Source organism: Capra hircus, chromosome 1, assembly GCF_001704415.2.
Source record: "Capra hircus breed San Clemente chromosome 1, ASM170441v1, whole genome shotgun sequence".
NCBI lineage: Eukaryota > Metazoa > Chordata > Mammalia > Artiodactyla > Bovidae > Capra > Capra hircus.
Genome location: NC_030808.1, coordinates 76,325,301 through 76,352,378, shown reverse-complemented (window position 1 = coordinate 76,352,378; position 27,078 = coordinate 76,325,301). Strand labels below are relative to the sequence as shown.

General features: G+C 37.5%; 1 protein-coding gene across 1 annotated transcript in view; it reads left to right on the top strand.

Annotated features, from left to right (window-relative positions):
- Positions 1-3,954, top strand: part of IL1RAP (interleukin 1 receptor accessory protein) — a 154,007-nt gene extending 150,053 nt beyond the window's left edge. Inside the window, exon 11 of the mRNA XM_005675119.3 lies at positions 2,646-3,954. Within this exon, the coding sequence (XP_005675176.1) occupies positions 2,646-3,364 (719 nt within the window). The 3' untranslated portion in view covers positions 3,365-3,954. The remainder of the gene's footprint in view (positions 1-2,645) is intronic.

Genomic DNA, 27,078 nt, shown 5'->3' with positions numbered 1-27,078 from the left:
TTCATCAACAGGCTTTTGAGTTCCTCTTCACTTTCTGCCATAAGGGTGGTGTCATCTGCATATCTGAGGTTATTGGGATTGATTTGGAATCAATATTAGTCTATCCATTATTTTAATATTGTGCTCAGTAAACATTGAATAATAATAATTTAATCAAGGTGATTAATTCAAAAGCATACCAAGCAGTAGACATTGACCTAATGGTATTGATAAACTGTCCAGCAACCCTACAAATTTGCTCTCATTATATGTATTTTATAGATGGATGAATTCAAACTTTAAAGATACTAAAATAAATGATTATACTATTAAGATAAATGGAGAAACCAGTATTTGAATTCAGATTAGTCTTTCAAATTAGATGCCCTTATTTTTTAAAATCTGTACTTCAAGTTTCAAGAGAAAGAGAGAGAGGTTTAATACACTCTCATATACCAGTAATCCAGCTAAAGAAAAAAATTACAGTCCTAGTTTTCTTTTAGTTTTCTTTCTACTCCCAAGTTAATACCTAGGATAATGTAACTTTTATAGGCAGGATTATTCTAGAGTAGTGAAGAGTTATAGATCAGAAACTGTCACTCCAAACCCAATTTATGACCACACACAAAATAACTGGTCTTATCAATCTATTGCCACACCTCAGGTTTTCTTCTGGTTTTTTTTTTTTTTTTTGGACCCAAACAGAATAAACAACCTAATTTAAGATGCCTTCTCCAAATAATAGTCATCATTTAAAAAATATAATAATTAACATCCTCAAATATGAAATTTGACAGTATGGAAGATATTAAAATAGGCCATAAAAGAAGCAGTTTCTCAAAGTATTATATGAAGATGCCAAGGTATAGATCAACTCTTATCTGAAAACCATGTTCTAATCTATTCCTCAATGTCTGGAATTCCACCATTCATATTTATTTATTTTATTTTTTTGCATTACCCTCTCTAAAAGGCAAATCCTCCACTTTCAAGTGGATTATCAAAATTAAAAACAAACAAACAAAAAGCCATAAGCTTTAAAGACAAATTTTTTTAGAGGGTCTAAGACAATGTTTTATTTTCAACAATGGTACCCACTTTGGACAGAACAAACATTTTGCTAAAGTGACTATTTAGAAATGAACCACCCATACCCACAGTTACACACCTCCTCCCTACACGCAATTTGACTGCACGAGTTCCTTTTGTTGAAAAATTATGCATGTTATCTTAAGGTTATATCATATTCATCATGATACAGGAGAAACAGTAGACTTCCTAAAGTCACATCCTTGGTTTTATGAAAGGTAGAAACATAAGATTCTGAATAAGATAGGAAAGAAAAAGGAGTTACCAAGACACACAGATACACACACACACACACACACACACACACACACAAGCTTTGAACATGAGTGATTAAAGCAAAAAGAAAAGATTAAAGCAAAAAGTCACTAAAATACTTTGTGCTTTTGATAAAGCCAGTCACAAGTTCTTAAACACTGAGCGCATCTCTTTTTGTTTTCCTTCAAATTCATGTTAAACTCAGCAGTTGGAAAGAAATAATATGGTAGAGAGCAAAGCTCCTTCATTCCCTGTCAGATTCATAATCCAATTCACTGAAAGCTTTCAGCTTGTCTTCACAGACTGAGTTTCTCCCTCAGTGCTTCACTCCTGGCCTGAGAAGCATAGGTGCTCAATCTCATGGTCTGTTCACAGTATGTGTTTTCAGAGTTGTCAACAGCTGCAATTTACAAGTTTGGAATTTCCTTCAGAAAATCTGTTTAAGCTCCTAAATCTCACAATGAGTTTAACACGGAGTTTATCTCAAGAAGCTTCTGTTAGGTTTTGCCCAAATTCACCGCAATAGCTATTAGAATTGAATGCTTGGTGAGAAGGCTAATTGGATGATTTTTACCAGTTATTGTTGTCATTGTTTTTGCCTCTTTAATTGTTATTCAAACCAATTCTTGGCATACAGAGAAAAAGAAGAGGAATTTTGGTTGCCAGCACAGTCAATACTATGAACTGTCTGATATATCAAAAAGTTCTAAGTATCAAGAGCTATAACTGTGTGGATCTTAGGAGCGAGTAATGCCCTGTAGATCTTTGCTGATAAGACAAAGCATTATGGAGCATTATGTTCAGTCCTGTTCATGATAATACTCTTAGGTGACATATATATATATATATATATTTTTTTTTTAAACTGAATGTTATTAAGAAAAAAAATCAATAAAAGTAGGGAAGAGACTTGATACCAATTCATATGGAGAATAAGATTTAAAATTCATGAAGTTATTTAATCTAGAGATGAGGAAAAAAATACAATGAGATCACAATAATTATGAAATACTTAAAGTATTTTAAAATGTCAGATCTAAGACCACTAAAGTACTAGGAAACAACTTTTCAAAACAAGAAATTATTTACAAGTAGAACTGAAATTAGCTGCTTTTACAGGTGGTTACTTCCTCATCCTTGAAGGTAGCAGACATTGCAACAATAAGAATAGTGTAGATGAGATTCCTTACCTGGGTAGATTATTTAACACTTCAATCTTGTATTTTCAAGTGTTCATTGCCTGTCCTCCCTAAGACTATCAACAATGAACTGAAACGTGTATGTTTTCACTAGGGATTGTCCTATCTTTCATTTTCCTATAGATACAGTGGAAGCAGTTTTTGACTTCATTCAAAGGAGCCGGAGGATGATTGTTGTGCTGAGCCCAGATTATGTGACAGAAAAGAGCATCAGCATGTTAGAGTTCAAACTGGGTGTCATGTGCCAGAACTCCATTGCCACCAAGCTCATTGTGGTTGAGTATCGTCCCCTTGAACAGCCACACCCAAGCATCCTACAGCTGAAGGAGTCTGTATCTTTTGTGAGCTGGAAGGGAGAAAAGTCAAAACATTCTGGCTCTAAATTCTGGAAGGCCTTGAGACTGGCTCTTCCACTGAGAAGTCTGAGTGCCAGCTCTGGCTGGAATGAGAGCTGCTCTTCCCAGTCTGACATCAGTCTGGACCACGTTCAAAGGAGGAAAAGTCGTTTGAAAGAGCCCCCAGAACTCCAGAGCTCAGGGAGAGCTGCAGGCGCTTCTCCGGGCCCACACACGATGTCGAAGCACAGAGGGAAGCCCTCTGCAGGCTGCCGGTGCTGTGTCACCTACTGTGAAGGAGAGAGTCAGCTTAGGAGCAAGAGCCGGGCGGAGATCCACACCCAGCCCCAGTGGGAGACACACCTTTGTAAGCCTGTTCCCCAAGAGTCAGAAACTCAATGGATACAAAATGGCACCAGATTGGAACCCCCTGCCCCCCAGATTTCAGCCCTTGCTCTTCACCATTTCACGGATTTATCCAATAACAATGACTTTTATATCCTATAATTACTGTGTGGTGGGTGGTGGCTGCTATTTCTACCAGCCTGTTATGTGTCATGAACCTATGGGAATAATTGACATTTTTATCATCTAACGGACTATCAGGTTGTGTCCCCTTTATTGATTTTTAAAAACTATTTATTCCTAGGAGACAAAAGACCTGAAGGACCTGAATCCAGATTTATTGCCTCTAATGGCCTCAGAAGAGCACACTCTTCTTGGGCCCTAGAAGGTCAGTATGTGCAAGTTGCCTAAAGTCTGATCCTCTCTCTTACCCCATGGTTTTAAACAGAGCAAAGACTTTCAGTGTTTCCTTTGAGTTTGTTGACCAACCTCATACTATAAGTCAGTCAGGTGTACTTGGGCTATGACACTTAACAGGGTATGTGCATCTCGAGGGAGCATCATGGAAAGAAGTCAGTTTCAATTTTGGTGGAAGCTGTAGGAACAGGCTCAATGGGAAACCTACAGAACAATTTCCCAGGAAGAACCAAGTACTCCCACACAGGGATGCGTAGAGTTCTGTCTCACTGTAAACTAGTGTTCTCTAAACTGCCTAAAGTTGTTAGCATCAATAAAGTTATATTTTTATGTGATTTCATTTGTACTAACAAATTTTTACCTCTCTCTTTCCCTTCTACTTTTTCATGACTTTTAAATTCATATCTGCAGACTATTCTTTTAAGGAAATTGAGATTTGGTTTGGGTACTAGGAAAGCTGAGCTGTATCTTTAGTTTCTTTCTAGGAATGATCTAGGAAAGGGCCAAAAGAGAATGAGAAAATGTCTCAAAGGAAATGAAGAGCTATACCAAAATATCATTATAATTTTAGAAATGATAGCTGAAAAACCCAGTATGGTTAGGGGTTAGGGTAGAGTTTGGTCCATCAATCCCTTCTTCTCATTTGGAATTCTGAGAATAGTCATTCAAGGGCCTACGAGGATCAAAGAGTAAGAAAAAGGAGAAAAGAGGGCCACGTATAAGTATAATACAATGCTCTTCATCTAGTACTCATGTGTATGTGGACATAGATAGAGATAAATATCTCTTTAAATATTTTAATACAGTCGTAAAAGGCCCATAGCATTTGATTTCCAAGTCAGGGAGAAAATAGAGATAATTAAGCCTGGATGTAAAGTATATATTTCTTTAAAAAGGAGCATCCTTCACTCTGTTTCATTTGATTCCTGTCAATGATTAAGCCCCAGTGTTGAAAAAGCGTCATTTTTCAAATGAATCTCAAAATACAGATTTTTAAGTAATCTGCCAATTATGAAATGACTTAAAAAAATAAAAACCAACCTAAACACATGAGCACATATTCACCCAAAGGGCCACTAATTTGTAATTTCAGAGCTAAAGTATTCACTCAAAAAGCATATGTCGAATGGGTATCCAAATGACCCTGGTGATATTGAGACTGAAGAACACAGACTGGCCCTAAGGAAATAATGGAAAACATTTATTCCCTCCCCAAACTGAAGACATCCAGACACTCAGAATAGGGCTGAACTGACCCAACACTCCATTAAGGAGAAAAAGCTGGAAATAGCGTGTCTTCCATCTAGTCTGGTAAAGGGTCCCTGAATGGTGGTTTTACTGTAAGAAAATTAGAAGCACAATCTACTGCTCATGAACAGGAGCAAAGCAAAAGGAGGCAAAGGTGGTACCAGACATTAGCACTCACTTCAGCACGTACACTTGACTCCTCATGAGCTATGGCCTTTCTCAGTTATTAATAATGAATGAGGGCTGGAGAAAGAAACCAGAGTTTTCATCTCCCTCCTCCCCTTGGAAAGAAATACAGAACTCTCTGTTGAAACAAGAAGCGATTAGATCCTTTTCATGCAGAAATAAGATGAGGGAATAGGGCCCTCCAGAGTAAATGGGACTCAACAAGAAACTTGTAATTAGGAAAGCACAGGCCACCCTACCTGAACACCCAGCAGTAAATGACAGTGTGCAACTCAAGTTCTACATTGCAGGCCTTCTTAAAGAGATTAATCCATATTTGATATATGTTCAGGAATCTTCACTTGGAAGACAGATAGTAGTTTCTCTCTAAGTCTGTTAAATAGTGGCTAATGTAAGTTGCTCCAAAACCCAAGTAGGGAGAGAATGCTGTTATCCGTAATCAGTATGCTGTTATCCGTAATCAGTCTTATTCCTTATTAGCAGAGTGTTTCAAATCATAAAATATGTTTGGGAAAACTGATAGATTACTTTTGTCATTTATAAATTATTTCCTAAGTGAAGAAAATAAATGAAAAGACTAGTGTGAGAGGCATGGAAAATTAAACATGAACTCTTATTATGAATGTGTAGCTGGATAATCGTGGTATTCTCAAAAGCTTAGTTTTGGTCAGTATCAATTTCCATTGACAATATAAGCACAATGAAACCAATAAAATGTTATGATTTTGGGCATATAGCCAAAATCTAAAAGATGTTCAGACAGATGATAGACCATACTTGTACTGTATGGAGAAAAGCAAGGAGGTTATATGAGTATTTCCTGACCCAACATGGTACACTTGAATGTAGTGTTCAGTACAATATATTTCAGTTGGGTAAATAAGGAGGAAAATATTTCCTCATGGGTCATGCAGATTCCTAACTCAATTGATATGGCTGTAGGTTAAATGGATATCACTTACACAGGAATATCGCCTTTTTAGGAATAAGTTTCAAGTTAAGCAGAGAGAAATATGAGACCTCCTTCTTTCCTGTGTTTTACCATGGGCTCTAAGGGTCTCCATCTCCTGTGAGCTAAAACGGAGATAATATTATTAAACTTATTGGACTTTTTGAGTATTAAATTGTATAACTCATGTAGGTTCATATCACAGTATCTGGCACATTGTAAGTGCTCAATAATTGTTGGCCAATTTTATATCCATAGTGAAACCACTCCATTTGCATAATTATTTATGACTTACGAATTGATTTTATTACATCATTTTTTAACACAAAAGCAGTACAGAACAGGAACATATTATCCAGACTAAGTGACTTTCCTAATGACACTCAGTCAATTAGCAAGGGTTGGGCTTCTAATCTGGGCTTCTGACCCCTGACCCAGTGCCAATTGTAGAACTACTCTTGTAAGACTCAAGTGGAAATATTCCTATTACAAAGCCACCTAATTAGAACTATTTAATTTGAACTGTTATACATTCCAATCAAAAAGGCAGTTAATGTTAACCCACATGCAGCAAATTAAATGTCATATCAAGTATGTGATGTGACAACTGACCTTGTCATATTATGGTTTATATAATTTCACTTTAAAATATTATAACATTTAAGTATTAAAAAGTAGAATCATTTTGTCTTCTAGAATCAATGATCATATTATAATTTTCCCCTCAATAGATAATTTGTATTTTTCTTTATGGAAAATAAAAATATGTTCATCTTGAAAATAAAATATAATATTTTAGGAACTATCATTTATACCATGGGTTGCAATTACTTCTTATAATTAGTAAAAAACTCTGGTAATATATTTACTTCCTGTGTGAAGATCTGAGGTGGTTAGTAAACTAATGTTCCTAAACTAATGTTTTTGAAAAAGTTATGAATAATAAATTGAACTAATCATAAAGATGTGTACAGAAGGACAAACAATCCCTATGGCACTTGTTTCAAACCTTTGTGTCTAAAAATTGTTTGGGGGGCCACCTTACAGGTGAAGATCTCAGGTGAAGCCCCTACTCCAGAGACACTGATTTATTAAGTACTAGACATTGTCCAGACCCTTGATAATTCAAATAAACTATTCCATGCATCAAACATACAACTACCTATGATAATTATTTCAAACCCCATCATATTTTTATACTATTCAGGCTATAAGAGGAGACAGCCTTTATTAGAGTCTACTCTAAAGCTCTAAAGCTCCTTAAAGTGTATTCCTAGATACATCCACATGAGAGCCAATTTTGGTTTCATATTAAAATGCATATTTCTTGATCCTATGCAATATGAGGATCTCTTGAGTGGAGCAGATTTGCACTCAGAATAAACTTCCCAGGTGATTCTGATTTACAAAAAAGCTTAAGAAACAGTCATTTTTATCTCTCTTTAACTCCTCTTTTACCCTTATAGGCTCTGATTTTCTCCAGCAAAGGAGGACTACGAATCATCCTTTTAACAAGCCATAGGTGTTTACAGGCTATAGATGAAAATATAGGGCAAGTTTAACTCTTGGAGTTGCCTCAGCACGAGGAGATATTTGAGTAGATGAGTAGCTAATGGAATATATTTCTAATATGTGAAACATCAAATGCAGACATTTGGAATCTGATAGGACTGCTGTAGCTTATAATATATAATTATCAGAATCACATAAGCAATGCTGTGGTAACAAATAATCTCAATATTTTAGTAGCTTCATATAACAAGACATTTCTTATATATCCTACTTGTCCAGGCATAAAGGCTTACTTTCTTTAGCACTGCCACCTGAAATGTGTGGCATCCTGTTATTCTATATTTCAGACTAATTATCATACTTGGTATTTCTTAATTCATTGGCCAGAACTAGCTACACGTACTGATCTAGTCATAGAGAAAGCTGGAAAATGCAGTCTTCCTGTGTTCCTGGAAAGAAGAATGAAATAGAGCTTGGAAAACATATAACATTATCTGTGTCTAAGAATGGGATACTAAGATTGCCTGAAGAGCCAAGAGACCTACAAACTGGGATATGTCACATACTTTGGTAATGCAGGCATAGAAGGACTTTGCGGCCAACACCCTACCTCCGGTTGCCAACCTGTCAAGTCAGATTGCTGTGGGAGAAAAAAAAAATGTACAGAAAAGTGTAGACCTTGTGTTTAAATGTTCCTTGAAGAAAAGTCACTGAAGGAATGCACAATAAATATAGCTTCTATTTAAGGGGAAGCATTCTTAAAAATGGAAAAATTTTAAGTTTCTGTATTTGGTTAATTTCCATTCAGTTAGTTCTCTAAGCATGTGATGCTCAAACTATCTGCCAATGAGCCATTTCATTTTTGAATATTCAGGAACCCTCAGAAGAATTAAAGACATTTAGAACACAGCAGAGCATGTAACACAGTCATTAGAAAGCATCACTGATTCATTTATCTGAAAAGCTAAATAGGGAATTCAAGCTGAACATGGTAAAGCTCAGATTAAGGAAGAGACTAATGCTAATGTGTACTTTAGGCAGTCTACTATTATCTAGGCATCTGCTCTATGATTTGGATTCTCTGTACTAAAATCTGAATGTTTATATGACTCTTCTAATATCATGAAATAGCATTTTATCATGAGAAAAAATGCTATTTTGGGGGTGGTAAAGATAGATGCTGAAGAACTTTTTTCCTACATTTAAACGTAGTTGGTTTTAGGCTTCCTGGGTGGCTTCCTGGTGAAGCATCTGCAATCAGGAGCCGTGGGTTCAATTCCTGCGTCAGGAAGATCCCTTGGAGAAGGAAATCGCAACCCACTCCAGTATTCTTGGCTGGGAAATCCCATGGACAGAGTAGCCTGGTGGGCTACAGTCCATGGAATCACAAGACTCGGACATGAATCAGTGACTAAACCACTACCACCAAACTTGGTTTACAATGTTGTGTTAATTTCTGCTGTACACTGAAGTGATTGTTATACACGTATGGGTGTGTGCATATATATATATGTGTGTATATATATATATATGTATATATATCAGTTCAGTTTAGTTCAATCGCTCAGTTGTGTCCGACTCTTTGCGACCCCATGAATCGCAGCACGCCAGGCCTCCTTGTCCATCACCAACTCCTGGAGATATATATGTATATATAAAATTTGGTTATATACTATAATATTGAACAAAGAAGTTTTATGCCCTAGTGAGGTGAGGACACTATTGACACATTCCAAATCTTCAGAGAATAATTTACAAGTTTTTTATTTGGGACAATTTTAAAAACACTTAAAAATATTTAAATGGAAAGAATGCTCTTTGAAATGGGTGCATGGAAAGGAAGCAAAAAGATTCAAAATAAACTGAACTCAGATCATGAGCTATTTTTATCCTACTTCAGGTAATGAGACCATTAACACTCTATTGCCATATTGAAAAAAACCCAAAAAACAAAAACCTCAAGATACAGTCTTTGATGTATTTTTCATTTAAGACACAAAGGTATACATAACAACTTACTGCTTTTCTATTGTCTAAAACTGTGTCATATACTTGCAAATAATTTGTAATTTGGGCTTCCCTGGTAACTCAGTCAGTAAAGAATCTGCCTGCAATGCAGGAGACATACGTTTGAATCCCCATGTCAGGAAGATCCCCGGGAGAAGGAAATGGCAACACACTCCAGTATTCTTGCATGGCAAATCCCATGGACAAAGGAGCCTAGTGGGTTACAGTCCATGGGATCACAAGAGTCGGGATATAACTGAAGCAACTGGGCACCAAGCACAATTTGTAATTTGGTGTCATATTTTGAAACATACCTTGGACAATGGTTCTTAACCAGAATTCAACATCTTTTTAAAAACTGAGCTTACTCCACACTGATACATCTACCAAAATGATTTATACACACACACATATATATATAATCTTGTAAAGGATGACTGACTCAAGTTGTCCATACAATATTTGCAAATATTTCAATGAAAAATCAATAGTGACATATTACAAATTTGTCGTAAAGAGGTTAAAAAATCCTAATTCACTAGACAATTTTTCCCCTTAAAATACTAGGATTTGAGTCTTTTATTTTTATATCTTAATATGAAATTACATAATCTATGAGGAAAACCAATGCAGATGATAGCATTATAAAAGTCACCAATGTAATTACTTCAGTGCATAGTCAAAGAAGGCCAGAACATGTGATCTGTCACCTAGAACAGGAAAGTGTTGAAGGTGTAGTAACTTGGCTATAAGCAAAACAATTGGTTGACTTTTAAGAAGTGTCAGGAGAAATAAATAAATAAATGAACCCATTCATTTTTTCACAAACCCCAGTAATAAAAAAGGGAAGGATGATATATAAAACTCCCCAAATATCATACCTGAAAGCTAAAATGTGGAGTGGATGTCAGGTATTAAGGCATAAAGTTGAATGGTTACTTCCATCATATGGGCTCTTGATATAGTGGAAAAAATACTAGATAGGAGTCAGAAGACCTGAATTGGAGTAACAATTCTTCTATAAACTGTGTGATTTTCAAGCAAACACTTTTGCTCTATGTTTTGAATTTCCTCATATATAAAATAAGAGTAATATAATATCTACCTCATTGGATTGTTGTAAAGGTAAACTTATATAATAAATGTGAAGCTGTAAAATGTGGAAACTACTTACTTGAGCTTCCCAGATGGTGTTGGTGGTAAAGAATCCCTCTACCAAAGCAGGAGAAGTAAGAGATATGGGTTCAAGCCCTGGGTTGGGAAGATTCCGTGGAGGAGGGCATGGCAACCTATTCCAGTATTCTTGCCTGGAAAATTCTATGAACAGCGGAGCCTTGGTGGGCTACAGTCCATAGGGTTGCATAGAGTCAGACATGGCTGAAGTGACTAAGCACAGCACATGCACTTGATAGTGGGATGAAGATGATAATGGTATTATAGAAGAAAGTTGAGGAAATGAAGAGGTCTAAATGAAGCTCCTTAGTCTACTAAATATTGGGGTATTTCCCACAGTACATAGAGTAATTGTAATCTTTCATACCTAAAAGTTAGAGAATAGACAATACAATTTCATATGACTCTAAACACTGAAGATTACAAAAAAAAATCAGTTTCTGAAAAAGTAAGAAGTAGAAAAATAACTCTATTTGTTTTGCATTGCCATATAATGAATTCCCCACAGTGGCTTGAAACAGCTATTGATTACATCACACTCTCTGTGGGTTAGGGATTTGGGAGAGGCTTAGGTGGGTGGTTCCTGCTCAGAGTTACTCCTGAGGTTACTGTCAGAGTGTGTCCAGGGCTGTGGTCATCTGCAGGCTTTACTGAGGATAAAGGGTCCACTTCCAAGTGCAGGCACATGGGTGTTTGTAGAAAGCCTCAGGCCCTTGCCATATGGACCACCCTGTAGGGTCACAGGGTTACTTAGTATCCATATGACACATCAGCTGGCTTACACCAGAGGAAGAGATTCCAGAGAGAGAGGCAGAGAAAGAGAGTCTCTATCACCTATGACCCAGTCTCCAAAGTGATGTATCACTACCTCTGCAATAGTCTATTGGTTAGAAACGGGTCCCAACGTCCAGCCCAGACTCAAGAAGAGGGGAATTTAGCTCTTAAAGGCGGGATCAAAGAATCTGTCAAAATATTTTAGAACCAGTCCTGTAACACAGAAAAAAAAACTTTCAGTTGAATAAATTGAAGTTCAGAAAAAGAAAGTGATTGGTCATTAGCCTTCCTAACTTCATCCCTAACCCAATAAGCTAACTCGCTGGCACCACAACTCAAATGAGAGCTAACTAACTTGTTCTGGCTAGGACATTTCTTCCGTCTAGAGAAAGATTATAGACTGGAGAAGAATGATACCATCTGTAGTCCTGGTATCTCTGTCTTTCTTGCGGTCTCTCTTTCTTTCTCTCTTTTCCTTCCCCTCCCCTCTTTCTGTTCTACTCCATAAAGAAGCAAGCAGGCTCTGAAAACTGCAGATAGATGAGGTAAGTGGAACTGGTTGGCCATATTCTTGGTCTGGAGTTGAGTCCAAATATAGAACTTTTATTCTGGGCTTGCTTCTAAAGAGATTGGAAGTGACGGTTTATTTCAAAAAGCGGATGCTGCAAGAGGAAAGATGAGTAGGTAATTGCTCTTTGAAGTAACCCAGGTTCTAGTCTTAGCTCTGAACTGAAATGATTATATATTAATAATCAAGTCATTGATCCCCTGTATCTCAGACTTCTAAGCTGCCCCAACCCCATAAATGGATGGAGTTGGACTAGACATTCTATCAGTTCAGTTCAGTTCAGTTCAGTCGCTCAGTCGTGTCCAACTCTTTGCGACCCCATGAATCTCAGCACGCCAGGCCTCCCTGTCCATCACCAACTCCCAGAGTTCACTCAGACTCACATCCATCGAGTCCGTGATGCCATCCAGCCATCTCATCCTCTGTCATCCCCTTCTCCTCCTGCCCCCAATCCCTCCCAGCATCAGAGACATTCTATAGGTTGCTATAATTTTATACTTCTTTGGTTTACTTTGTTGTTGTTTAGTCACTAAATCGTGCCTGACTCTTTGCAACCCCATAGAGTGTAGCCCACCAGACTCCTCTGTCAATGGAATTTCCCAGGCAAGAATACTAGAGTGGGTTACCATTTCCTTCTCCTGAGGATCTTCCCTACCTAGGGGGTCAAACCCACATCTCCTGCATTGCAGGTGGATTCTTAACCACGGAGTCACTGGGAAGCCCTTGGTTTATTTAGCAATGCTTAAATAACCCCCTCCTCTCTCACACACGTATACACCAGCATCCAAATCCAGTTATAATTGGAAGAATATTTAAAAGGTATAAGTTTTCTTCTCAAGGAATAGTGAACAGTGCTTTATTTAGACCTAGTTCCTGTAACATGCATTCTTCACTTGTAAAGCTAAACAGCTTACTTCTTTCTGTCCTCCCTTATCTGTTTTCTGTCACTGCCTGTTGCCAGTAGCTTTGAGAAGATACATTAAGTTTGTATGGAGCTTCCTCATAGTTCAACTCTGATGCCTTCAATTTCTCTAAACCAGTTTTAATGTCAAATTCCAAGGTCACCACTTTGTAAATTAAATTGAACAAAAAAGTTACCTTCTTGCTTCCTAACAGCTTTATGTTCTTGTCTTTTACCAAAACAAACTCCAAATAACCTTTTCATTGTGATATATGTTCATATATTTAACCATGCCAAAAAATAAATGGAGACTACTTCTGAAACTACACAGTGTATGAACAGTAGCATCTATGGAGTTAGAAGATCTGAGTTCTAATTCATGCTATAATTCTTTTACTATGAGACCCTGAGCAAAGCACCAACTGTGTCATAGTTTCAATACAATTCAAGCATCATGATATGCCTTTCTAACTCAGATATTCTAGGAGTTGGTATAATAATGAAGAAAGACTTTTCTCTTTGTATCAAGGTATAATCCATGATTCCTTCTGAGCTGTAATCCAAAGTCAGATGTCTAAGGAGTTGATTCATCATAAGTACATTAAATGCTAGTTGAGTTGCATAAGGTGAAATCAGATCTGAGATCTCTCCTCCCCTCTCAACCTGAGTCAATTGTTCATCAACTCATTTTCATCTATTTCCCAAAAATCTTTCAAAAATTTTCTCTTTTCCCCAGGAATTCTAAGAATTTGAGGTACATACACGCCAAGCACTCTTCTCTGAACATGCCATGGATTTTCATGCTCTATATACCTTTGCTAATGTTACTTCTGTTGGAATGCCTGCTCTTTTCCTCCCCCATGTAAGAGAGTTCTGGCAATGCTTCAACTTCAGCTCAAATGTTTTTAAGCATATGAAATTTCCCAGATAGAGTTGGATATTCCTGTTCTGTGACTGTATTCTTCATAAGACTTCTGTTACTGAATGATACTTTATTGTATTTCTCTTTCACCTACTATCCTCTAAGTGTCTGTGGACAGAAACTATCAATTGAATCTCTAATTTAATTTAACAAGAAAATGAGAACATAACATTTTTCCATTGATGTTTTGTTAAATAAATTAATTAATTATGACCAGTATCATTGAGTACAAAGTAAAAGAGCCATGCCTCTTTCGTACTTCCATCTCCACTCCATAAAAGATGCAGTGTTCTATAAAAGATAGCATTTTAGGATTTTGTTAATCACTGTGTAAGATGATTTCAATATTGGAATCCTGGGGGTCCCAACACCACATCCAGCTTCGTTGAATTTTGCCCTTGTCATTGCTTGACAACAGATGACCCACGACCTAGTGTGGGTGGGAAGAGGCCCAGCTGCACCATGCCTGTCCTGGTTGCCACCCCTACATTAAGGACTCCTGTCCCTGTTTCACACTATCTGCAATCACAGCTGATGCTGGAATCAGCATCGTGCTCGTCAGCAGATGTTCTATTTGTGATCTTGCTATTAAATAAGTCCAAAATGACAGGACACTAAGCTGTGATAAATAATCACTACTTACAATGTACTGTAGAGTATTTTTTGTTAATGAATTCAAGAATAAAAAAATTAAACCTGCTTATTGTTTCAAAATTCAGGTGATATTGTAAAAAAATAAAATAAAGTATTATTTGATTCAGGGTTAATTGGTAATTAAGAGATCAATTCTTCCAAACACCTTGTATAATGTATTTGTTTACTCTAGGGGTCAATAAACTCTTAATAAATCTTACAGCCCTCCTTTCCGTGTTTATCACCTCTACTGTGGTTCAGGACTCATCACTTCTTATAATCACTTTTCTAGTTTCTTTCAATGACTCTAGTTCCCCCTATTTCAACTCTTGTGGATACCACCACCAAATCAGTCTTTCTAGGATATAACTTAGACCGTGACATGTCAAATCCTAAAGAATCTGCATCTCATTTTACACAAAATAAAACTTGTTTTGGTTTGCTTTGCTCTGCACTTGGGATACTCCATTCCCTATCCTGAGCTTATCTTCAGCAACTTACATTTTTCTGCTTTTGTGTATGTAGTCAACACTCCAGTTCAACTGAGAGACAATGTTTCTTGAATACTTTTCCATCAGTGTGACTTTGTTCAGACTGTTAATTCCCAAAGACCCTTCTACTCATCTCCCATGTCTATTCTCTAGGTTACAGTTCAAATATCATTTTTCTGATACCATTAGCAGAAAATACTTTCTCTGCTATCAAATCTCTCATTGTATTCAATTTGTTTTCATTAATTTACTCATTCAATAATATTGAGGATCTACTTGAACTAGTTGGAGAATACTCTTGAGAGTCCCTTGGACTGCAAGGAGATCCAACCAGTCCACCCTAAAAGAAATCAGTCCTGGGTATTCATTGGAAGGATTGATGTTGAAGCTGAAACTCCAGTACTTTGGCCACCTGATGCGAAGAGCTGACTCATTTGAGAAGACCCTGATGCTGGGAAAGATTGAGGGCAAGAGGAAAAGGGGACGACAAAAGATGAAATGGTTGGATGGCATCACTGACTCAATGGACGTGGATTAGGGTGAACTTCAAGAGTTGGTGATGGACAGGGAGGCCTAGTGTGCTGCAGTTCATGGGGTAGCAGAGAGTTGGACACTACTGAGCGACTGAACTGAACTGACTCTGTGCCCAGTACTTTTGTAAAAACTCAAAATACATCAGTGAACAAAACAGATTAAAATTATTTCTCTCTTTTAGGCTTACATCCTAGTGGTAGGAAACAGGAAAAAAGTAAAGTGTTAATAAGTAATTAAGATACAGAGTAAGTTCTATGGATTTATATAAATCAAACACATGGGACAAGAAGTACTGGGAGGGAATTTTTCCTTTTAAATAGTGTTCATAGAAAGGTCCCACGGAGAAGGTGGCTTTTGAGTGGAGACATAAGAGAGGTGGAGGAGTGAATGGACTTACTAGCAAGTATAAAGGCCATGGTTTGTTGTTGTTCAGTCACTAAGACAAGTCCAGCTCTTTGCAACCACATGGACTTGAGCGTGCCAGGCTTCCCTGTCCTTCACTGTCACCTGAAGTTTGCTCAGTCATGTGCATTAAGTCAGTGATGCCATCCAACAATCTCATCCTCTGTTACCCTCTTTTCCTCTTGCACTCAATCTTTCCCAGCATCAGGGTATTTTTTTTTTTAAAGATAGCTGTGCTAATTACACACAATGGAATATTACTCAGCTATTAAGAACACATATGAATCAGTTCTAATGAGGTGGATGAAACTGGAGCCTATTATACAGAGTGAAGTAAGTTAGAAAAACACCAATACAGTAACATTAATGCATATATATGGAATTTAGAAAGATGGTAATGATGACCCTGTATGTGAGATAGCAAAAGAGACACAGATGTAAAGAACAGACTTTGGGACTCTGTGGGAAAAGGCGAGGGTGGGATGACTTGAGAGAATAGCTTTGAAACATGTATGTTACCATACGTGAAATGGATGACCAGTCCAAGTTCAATGCATGAAACAGGGCAACCAAAGCTGGTGCACTGTGACAGCCCAGAGGGATGGATTGTGGAGGGAGTTGGGAAGAGGGTTCAAGATGGGGGATACATGTACACCCATGGCTGATTCATGTCAATGTATGGCAAAAACCACTACAATATTGTAAAGTAATTAGCTCCAATTAAAATAAATTAATTAATTTTTAAAAGTTGGCTCTTCGCATCAGCTGACCAAAGTATTGGAGCTTCAGTTTCAGCATCAGTCTTTCCAATGAGTATTCAGGCTTGATTTCCTTTAGGATTGAATGATTTGATCGCCTTTCAGTCCTTTGAATTCTCAAAAGTGTTCCCCAGCACCACAATTTGCAAGAATCAATTTGAAATTTGAAAGCACTCAGCTTTCTTTATGGTCAAACTCTCATATCTATACATGACTACTGGAAAAACCATAGCTTTGTCTATATAGGCCTTTGTTAGTAAAGTGATGTCCCTGTTTTTTAATACACTGTCTAGGTTTGTCACAACTTTCCTTCCAAGGAGCAAGTATCTTTTAATTTCATGACTACAGTCACTATCTGCAGTGATTTTGGATCCCAAGAAAATAAAAATCTGTCTCTTTTTTCACTCTTTCCCCTCCTATTTGCCATGAAGTAATGGTACTGGATACCATTACTTTAGTTTTTTGAATTTTGAGTATTAAACCAGCTTTTTCACTCTCCTCTTGCACCCTCATCAAGCGGTTTTTTAGTTTGTCTTCACTTTGTGCCAATAGAGTAGTATCATCTGCATATCTGAGACTGTTGACATTTTTCCTGGTATAAAATGTCAAAAAAAAAAAAAAGAACAAGTATTGTGGTTTGCACATGGAGTATGAGGACTACCTGGGAGAACAGGAAATGAAGTCGGGGGCACTGGAGTAATTTGACAATAATGTGTGTCTTTGTAGATCATTGTAAGTTCCTATCAGTTTACTTCAAGCAGAACAGCAAAAGCTTTCTCTATAGTCTCAACAGGAAAAAGATGACATATATAAATTGAGAAAAATAAATATACTTTAATAAATTTTAAATTTACAAATGTAGGCAAAAGGTTAAATAAGCTTAATAAGAGTACTACCACAGTACTAGCAACAATGAGCAGCATTACTTCCCTAGGCTAAGATGGCAAAGAGAAAGAGTAATTATAAGACACCAGGAGTGTCTGTGAGGAGTGGGCTGCTACACTGCAACTGTGGTTTTCAGTAGAGGGAAACAGCCAACATTTTTTGACCATACAGAAACAGAAGGAATACCTAGACCTCACTCTCCTCTTCCCACAAATTTCTAGTTAGTTCCTCTCATTGCTGGATCCAACCAGAATCTAGAGATCAAAGAATCTTGTAGATGAAATCTAATAAGTTCAGCCTACTTTGAACATAAATAGGATCTAGGGAACACACAAAGATATTCAGATCTGGAATCATTTGGAGGGATCTGAATAGAGGAGTGACATGATTTATTTTACATCTTTTCAGGACATTTTGTGAAGGATAAATTATAGGGGAACAAGAATGGCAATACACTAAGTGAGAGATAATGAGAATTGGGTCAGCATTTTAGCAAGGAGACAATGAGAAGTGGTTGCAAGCTTTGCAATTTGAAAGTTAAGTTGACAGAATTTTCTGACCTATTAGAAGAGGGATATTAAACTATGAATGGAACTAAATTTAAATTCATAGTTCTGGCCCGAGCAACTGAAAAATAGAGTGGCAGCTTTGACAGAGGGAGAAGATAGGAAATTCAGTTTGTTTGTTTGTTTTAAATTCAAAATGCTTCAGATTTCAAGGTGATGATGCTTAGGAGTCAGCTTAGTGCTGGGAACTTGCCATTCAAGACAAAGGGCTAAACAGGCTGTATTCGTTGTTGTTGTTCGGTCTCTAAGTCGTGTCTAACTGTTTGCGACCCCATAAGCTGCAACACACCAGGCTTCCCTGCCCTCACTATCTCTCAGGGGTGCTCAAACTCATGTCCATTGAGTTGATGATGCCATCCAACCATCATATTCTTTGCAGCCCCCTTCTCCTTCTGCCCTCAATCGTTTCCAGCATCAGGGTCTTTTCCAATGAATGGTTTCCTCCAATCAAGTGGCCAAAGTATTGGAACTTCAACTTCAGCATCAGTCCTTCCAATAAATATTCAATGTTCATTTCCTTTAGGATTGACTTGTTTGATCTCCTTGCTGTCCAAGGGACTCTCAAAAGTCTTCTCCAACACCACAGTTCAAAAGTATCAATTACTTAGTGCTCAGCCTTCTTTATGGTCCAGCTTTCATATCTGTATATCACTAATGGAAAAACTGTAGCTTTGACTATATGGACCTTTGTCACTAAAGTGATGTCTCTACTTTTTAATATGCTATCTAAGTTTGTCATAGTTTCCCTTCCAAGGAGCAAGCGTCTTTTAATTTCAGGGCTGCAGTCACCATCTGCAGTGATTTTGGAGCCCAAGAAAATAAAATCTGCCATTGTTTCCATTTTTTTCCCCTATCTATTTGCCATGATCTTTGCTTTTTGAATGTTGATTTTTAAGCCAGTTTTTTCACCCTCCTGTTCCACATTCATCAAGAGACTCTTTAGTTCCTTTTTGCTTTTCTGCTATGCATACTGGTATATTCATATTGAAAAGTAAATATTGTTTCAATTTGAATATATTAGAAGGAGGTGGATGTACCAGTAAAAGAAAAGGTCCAACCAAACTATTTCTAAAGAATCCCAGTGATAGAAGTTCATCATGATGAGAAGTAACCAGCAGGAAGTTTGTAAAGAAAAAGCAAAGAAAAAACACATAAAATGTAGAGCCCTAGAAGTAGAATGAAGAAAGTACTTCACAGTGAAGGAAATGATTAGTAAGTCAAATGCTGAGGCTGGATCAAGTGAGATGAGGATGAGAATTGACCATCAAATTTAGCAACTAGAGAATGTTGTTGAGCTTGATAAGAAGCATTTTGTGGAGTGGTGGGAGAAAAAAACTGCTCTGAATGGGTTCAAGAAAGAGAGGAAACAGCACTAGGTACAGAAAGTAAAATAATTCTTAATGGATTTTACTTTAAGGACAGAGAAGTGGAATTTTTTGAGGTATAGGTGGCATCAAGAAGTGCTTTGTTGCTGTTTCCTCCATGCTGATTAAAATGCCTCACTTTGTAATGGTAGTCCTGGTTTTTACCTGAGACCATTCAGCATACTTGTGTGTTTTTCATCATCCATATTTAGTTGTACATGTACGGGTAAATAAGCAGAAAGGGGATAAATAAAGATGAAGGACAGAGAGGGGAAAATTGTTGGATGAATAAACCTATGTAAATTGGCAGTAGTGCACAAATGGCTGCCGCTGCTAAGCCACTTCAGTCGTGTCCAACTCTGTGCAACCCCATAGACGGCAGAGCACCAGGCTACCCCATCCCTGGGGTTCTCCAGGCAAGAACACTGGAGTGGGTTGCCATTTCCTTCTCCAATGCATGAAAGTGAAAAGTGAAAGTGAAGTCGCTCAGTCATGTCTGACTCCTAGTGACCCCATGGACTGCAGCCTACCAGGCTCCTCCGTCCATGGGATTTTCCAGGCAAGAGTACTGGAGTGAGGTGCCAAAAATAGCATAAAATTCAGAGTAACAGGAGGTTGCTGATAGGTAGGTAAGTAGATATAGTGCCAGGAATTTGAGAATTGTCTTTTCTGGCTCTCTTCTATTGCTTTCTAAATGAAAAAATTATAATTAGTCTAGAGCAAGAATAAGAGAAGAAAAATTTAGGACAGGTGGGCCAGAAATGAAATAGTTATCATGGAAAATAAAAAGTGAATAGTCCTAGGCAATATACTATTATTTCTGGGGAGCAATAAGAGTCTACTAGAGGATGATGGTCATGAAATTCGTATGGCATCAGTCAGCATGAATGTGCATTTATTTCTACCACATCTGTCTATAAATATGCAGGTGGTAAGTAGGTGGAGAGATGGATTTGACTAGAATGGGGGTGGATAAAGCCAGCAGAGACATAATTATGTCAATTGACTGGGGGATTTAAGCAATATAATAATTACAGTGAGGACATGAGAGAGTTTAGGGATAGGAAAAAGTGATAAGATAAATAGATTGGAGATCTTGGTAAGCTCAAACAATTGTTAAAATAAGAGTACTAGGACAAGAGACATAGAAAGATAGGTAATAACAGAGAGTGTGTGCTTAAAACTGAAAGTATGAGAATTTTAAATTATGCAGCCTCATGACATTAAAGGTAATTTAGTGTCAGTGAGGGAGTGAGGTAGATTGAATATAGGACCACTAGTTGGGAGGAGATCAAGGGTTGAGAAGCTAAAATGTTGAAAATATACTCTATGTGACTATTAGAATCACAACAATTAAGGCAGTACTATTGAAAGAGCGACAGTGATTCAGCTGTTAAAATTACAATGTAAGCAGGCGAGATCAGGGTTTGATATATGATTGCAAATATTTATGAGGCAATCTGGGTGGTACACATGAAATTCAAAGCTGGATGATTTTATGGAGGAGTGAGGACAGTGGTCTAGAAGCAGCACAAAGAGCAAGGAGGATACAATTTACTGCAAGTCCTGTTGTATAAGGAGTATGTGAAGACAATAACCATTACCTGAGAAGGCTAGAGAAGAAACAGCGTCTTTGAGGAAACCAGCTTCTGTTAGAGTATGAAGAGAAGGTCATTTACAGAAAAGAGATAAAGGCTACCAGAAATTCTGCCAATTACTGACCGTTACTTCTAGAGGCCTTGGTGAAAGTGATGTAGTGCTTGAAGAAAGGAAAGGAATTAGGTCAGAAATGGGGAAGACCAGAACCATGTATGGATTATAATGCAGAAGATGAAAGTCATCTTGGAGCCTTAGAGTCATGTGTCACCTATGATTAGCTTGGTCTGATGGATTCCAGCAGATAAATGGAATGGAGGTGGGACCAGGTTGTTTGTGGGGTGGGAGTGGGGAAGAGAGTATAAAAATAACCTATAAAGAGGGAAGTTTAGCAATCTTGAGATAACCGGAGAGTCTTTTGTGGACATAACTGATACAAACAGAACCAGAACATAAAGAGGTTTGTCCCAACACTTTCAGGGCAAAAAGGTGATGAGAAGGATTCAAAGTTCTTGTCAGGAACCTGAGCAATTCTGGGGCTCTCTCTCTCTCTTTTTATTTTTTGTGAATTTATTTATTTGTTTTAACTGGAGCTAGTTACTTTACAATAATGTAGTGGTTTTGCCATACATTCACATGAATCAGCCATGGGTGTACATGTGTCCCCCATCCTGAACGCCCCTCCCACCTCCCTCCCCATCCCATCCCTCAAGGTTGTCCCAGTGGGGCTCTCTCTTGACCTGTGTTAATGTTCCTGTGAGAGATAAGAACTAGGCGCTTTACTTCCTGTCCTGTATGTAATGATTTGTTACATATTCAACAGTGCCCTAGGACCATTTCCTAACATTTCTTAGTAACAGTTCACTTGAAAGCATGATTACTGTCATTTGCCTAGTTTCTCCATAATCTCTAAGCTGTCCCACATGATGGGCACTTTTAAGCCATTGTCAAGTAATAATCAAGCCATCTTCAGTTACTATTGAACGTTAACTTTTCGATTTCAACTTAACATTGTTCTTTTGAAATTTTTATTGGAGTATAGTTGATTTGCAATGTTGTGTTAGTTTCAGGTGTACAATAAAGTGCATCAGTTACACATACACATATATCCACTTTTTTAAAATTATTTTCCCATTTAAGTCATTATGGAGTACTGAGTAGAGTTCCCTGTGCTATACAGTAGGTCTCTATTAGTTATCTTTTTTATGTATAGTAGTATAAATATGTCAATCCCAGTGTCTCATTTATCCCTCCTTCCTATCTACCCTTGGTAACCATAGATTGTTTTCTACATCTGTGAATCTGTTTCTGTTTTATAAATAAATTTATTTGTATTATTTTTTAAGATTCCACATATAAGCAATTTCATGATACTTGTCCTCTGTCTGACTTCATTCAGTATGACAATCTCTGGGTTCATTCATGTTGCTGTAAATGGTAATATTTTATTCTTTTTATGGCTGAGTAATATTCCATTGTATACATCAACCTAACTTTGTATAGTATAATTTTTAAATTTTTTGTCCCAAGGATGCCTAGTGTCTCACATGCCCTGTCCCTCTCAGAAGTGACACTGCATGGAGGTGGTTAGTATTAGTATGACATTTAGCCATAACAGCAACCTATTCTTATCTCTCTTAACTACCACATTCTTTAATTATCCCTGTGTCTTTCTGACCCCTTTGCCTCCAGTGCCCAGTACTCTATCTCCTAACAACTATTTGTTTACCTTACGGAATTTTCTTCATTCATTGTTTCAGGCTCAACACAAATATCACATTTTTGGCAAATGCACAATGAAGAAAAAATTTATACAGCTCAAAATCCATTCTCCCAATTCACAGTAATAAAATTCTGATTTTTTAAGGGTATTCAATATTTCCTTTTCTCAATCCTTGTTTTATAGCTAGGATTAGATTCAGAAGAGGGTATGACTTAAACCCACTCAATCAGTCATATTTCCTTGACCTCCATAATTAGTTTACAAAAGCCACATGGTCCAAATCAATCCAAAAAAATTAAATGGGCTTACCATTAGAATTTTCAGAAAGAAATGTAACCTTCTGGTGGGGTTCCTGAGAGAAAAGTAGCTGCTATGACCAACCTTCCTTGCTTTGCAAGAAGAAATTACTTGAATAAAACCAACAGAGGAGCCAAGAGATAGAGAGGGAATGACTCCTGAAGTGCTATTTTGAGTCCCTGGATTCAGGAATATCTGAAGTATTTTTTAATCCCTGGATTTTTCAATCATGGGAACCAATAAATTTTCTTTTTTTTCCTTAAGGTAAATAAAAGAACCATGACTAATGCCACGATTTAACACGATGTTTAGTCAGAAGTCCAATGTCCAATAATCAAAGCTCAGTTCAGTTCAGTTCAGTTCAGTCACTCAGTTGTGTCAGACTCTTTGCAACCCCATGAATCGCAGCACACCAGGCCTCCCTGTCCATCACCAATTCACAGAGTTCACTCAGACTCACGTCCATCGAGTCGGTGATGCCATCCAGCCATCTCATCCTCTGTTGTCCCCTTCTCCTCCTGCCCTCAATCCCTCCCAGCAATAAAGTCTTTTCCAATGAGTCAACTCTTCACATGAGGTGGTCAAAGTACTGGAGTTTCAGCTCTAGCATCATTCCTTCCAAAGAAATCCCAGGGTTGATCTCCTTCAGAATGGACTGGTTGGATATCCTTGCAGTCCAAGGGACTCTCAAGAGTCTTCTCCAACACCACAGTTCAAAAGCATCAATTCTTTGGCGCTCAGCCTTCTTCACAGTCCAACTCTCACATCCATACATGACCACAGGAAAAACCATAGCCTTGACTAGACGGACCTTAGTCTTCAAAGTAATGTCTCTGCTTTTGAATATGCTATGTAGGTTGGTCATAACTTTTCTTCCAAGGAGTAAGTGTCTTTTAATTTCATGGCTGCAGTCACCATCTGCAGTGATTTTGGAGCCCCTAAAAATAAAGTCTGACACTGTTTCCACTGTTTCCCCATCTATTTCCCATGAAGTGATGAGACTGGATGCCATGATCTTCGTTTTCTGAATGTTGAGCTTTAAGCCAACTTTTTCACTCTCCTCTTTCACTTTCATCATGGAATGAGGCTCATGACATCAAAGCTCAAGCTCCCAATAATTATAAGGCCTTCTAGGACCCAAAACAGAAACAGTGACTGTCTTAGTGGGGGGAAAAGACCTTGCCTAGGACTTCTCTGCAGCTCTAACCCTTTACTTATGATTCCCACTCGATGAATAATAGCAGTCAGGCCATTAATGCAGAGATAATTAGCCAAAGATATTTAATTAAGGAGAAATTCTTCTTCCTTGTGAAAGCCACCTAAAGTCTACAATTAAAGGTTCATTAAATTATGACAGTGCCCATATTCAATATGAGTCACATAGTCTGAGACAAAACCTGCCCTTGAGGGAAACAAAGAAAAGTTTAAAATCAAAGTTTTTCAAAGAAGTCTGCTTCCTATTGCATTTTATCAACCTGCTTACGCTTAGAACAGTTTTTAACATATTTTATTCAGGAGTTTCAATTTTTTATTCAGAGCTATAAAACAATTAACGAATCAATTATTGTTAATTCAGGAACAACCCAAAACAAAGCAGAGAAATATTACACATAAAAGGCACAGAGAGAACTTCTCCAAATACATTATATAGTTACTTTCCAATTTTAAAGAGCAGATCAAAGACATATCATGTTAACTATTTTTGTGAAAAATATTATCTTTTGAAGAAGTAAAGGAGAGAAAATCTAAAAAAACATAGTGTTTTTCCTCGGGAGTGTAACAGAATCATAGTCAATGTCATGTCCATAACACACTACAGTGTTGTGTTGCACATTCCCCCATCTGGAAAATCCTAGGCTACATATGTGCCTCCAAAGTTATTCAGAGAATTACATTAATTGCATGAAACAGACCATAGGGATTGGCCATAAATCATAATTACTGACAGATAATTTCTCTTGAAACACATTTATGATGGCTTACACTGATAAAACTGCACCCAAAAAAGTCACAGCTATGTACTTTTAGTCATGCTTATGAACGGTGTTTTCCCTTAAAAAAATAAACTGTCTTCTTCCAACAATGTAGACATTTTCATTCTCTCTAACTTTAAAATTTGCCCTGAGGATTGTATTGGCGAACAGCAGGGTACTTGGTGAAGGGCAGTGGGGTCTACCTACCCTCACTGACCTACATTGTGCCATTTCTATGACAATAAGAATCTTGTATAATTATCCCCATTCCAAAAGTTATATAACCAAGATTCAGAAAAACTAACTTACTCAAGATCCGGCAACCATCGAATGGCAGAACTAGTACTTGAAAACCAAAGAAATCTGGTTCCAAAGACTAAGTTTTCTTCACAAATGTGAGGCTGTCTCCTCACATTTCAATCAATGTGATTCTTATGGTTGTTTCTTTATTTTTGACACCAATGACGTATTATTTTAATGAAATACAATCAAGAATGGCTTGATGATTAATAAGCTTTATTATTTTGTCATTACAGATCACAGACTATAATAAGACTACATAAATGGCCTTATGAATCCAAATGCAACTTTCTGTTATATTATGACAATAGCAGTAGCAATAAATCACATTTATATAGCATTTCACAGTTTCAATATATTTCCACATACTTTGCCTCATTATGATTCTGCTCTTGTCTAACCCATGAATTAGGCAGAGTCAATTTTATTTTCACTATTTTAAAGTTGAGGAACAGAGAAGTTCTTGCTCAAATCAAAAGACCACAGAGCCCATATGAAAACATAGACCATTCATTCATTGATGTGCTTACTCTATCATATCTATTGCATACTCACTCATATCTATCATATCTAATGCATATCTATTATGTGGGGCTTCCCTGGTGGTTCAGATGGTAAAGAATCCACCTGCAATGTGGGAGACCTGGGTTTGATCTCTGGGTAGGGAAGATCCCCTGGAGGAGGGCATGGCTAGCCACTCCAGTATTCTTGCCTGGAGAATCCCCATGGACAGAGGAGCCTGGTGGGCTACAGTCCACGGGGTTGCAAAGAGTCAGATACGATTGAGGGACTAAGCCCATCTATTATGTGAGACTCATTTCTTAAGTGATATCCAATCTACTACTCATTTCACAATGAGTAGTAGATTGTAGTAGAGTTTTACGTTACAGACTATACAAAATATGTTAATAATAGTACCTACCAGGCCTATTACTTTTCCAAGTCCCAACCTAGCACCTCTACTAAAAGAAGCCAATTTGGGTTGTTCTTTGAGTCAGCTCAGTAACACAGACTGGCCCCAAAGCATCGAATCCATAAACTGTTTGCTAGCATATGATGTGGTCCAGCATAAACTAAAAGAAGCAGGCTAAGGGAACAGAGGAGACAGACTGCTGGGTTAAAGGACAGATTTAATAGAGCAGAAGATCTTGCTCTTACTTTGAACACATAGTAATGCTGACTAATGCATTTTAAATAATTAAAAGCAGGCTGTAAAGCAAGAAAGGAACATATCTAGATGCCAGAAACAAAAACTAATAATGGCATTGATAGTAATCCCAAAGCCATAGCTATTAGCAAGAGTTGAACCATGTTGCTTCTGGGAGAATAAGGTTATGTGCCTTAGTGACTTGAATTTTTAATGCAGCATGCCAAAATGAAAATATGCTCAACATCACTCATTATTAGAGAAATGCAAATCAAAACTACAATGAGGTATCACCTCACACCAATCAGAATGTCTGTCATTAAAAAATCTACAAACAATAAATGCTGGAGAGGATGTAGAGGAGAGGGTACACTTTTGCACTGTTGATGGGAATGTAAATTGATGCAACCACTATAGAGAACAGTATGGAGATTCCTTAAAAAACTAGGAGTAGAACTACCATATGACCTGGCAATTCCACTAATGGGCATATACCCAGAGAATACTATAATTGAAAGAGACACATGTACTCCAGTGTTCATTGCAACAT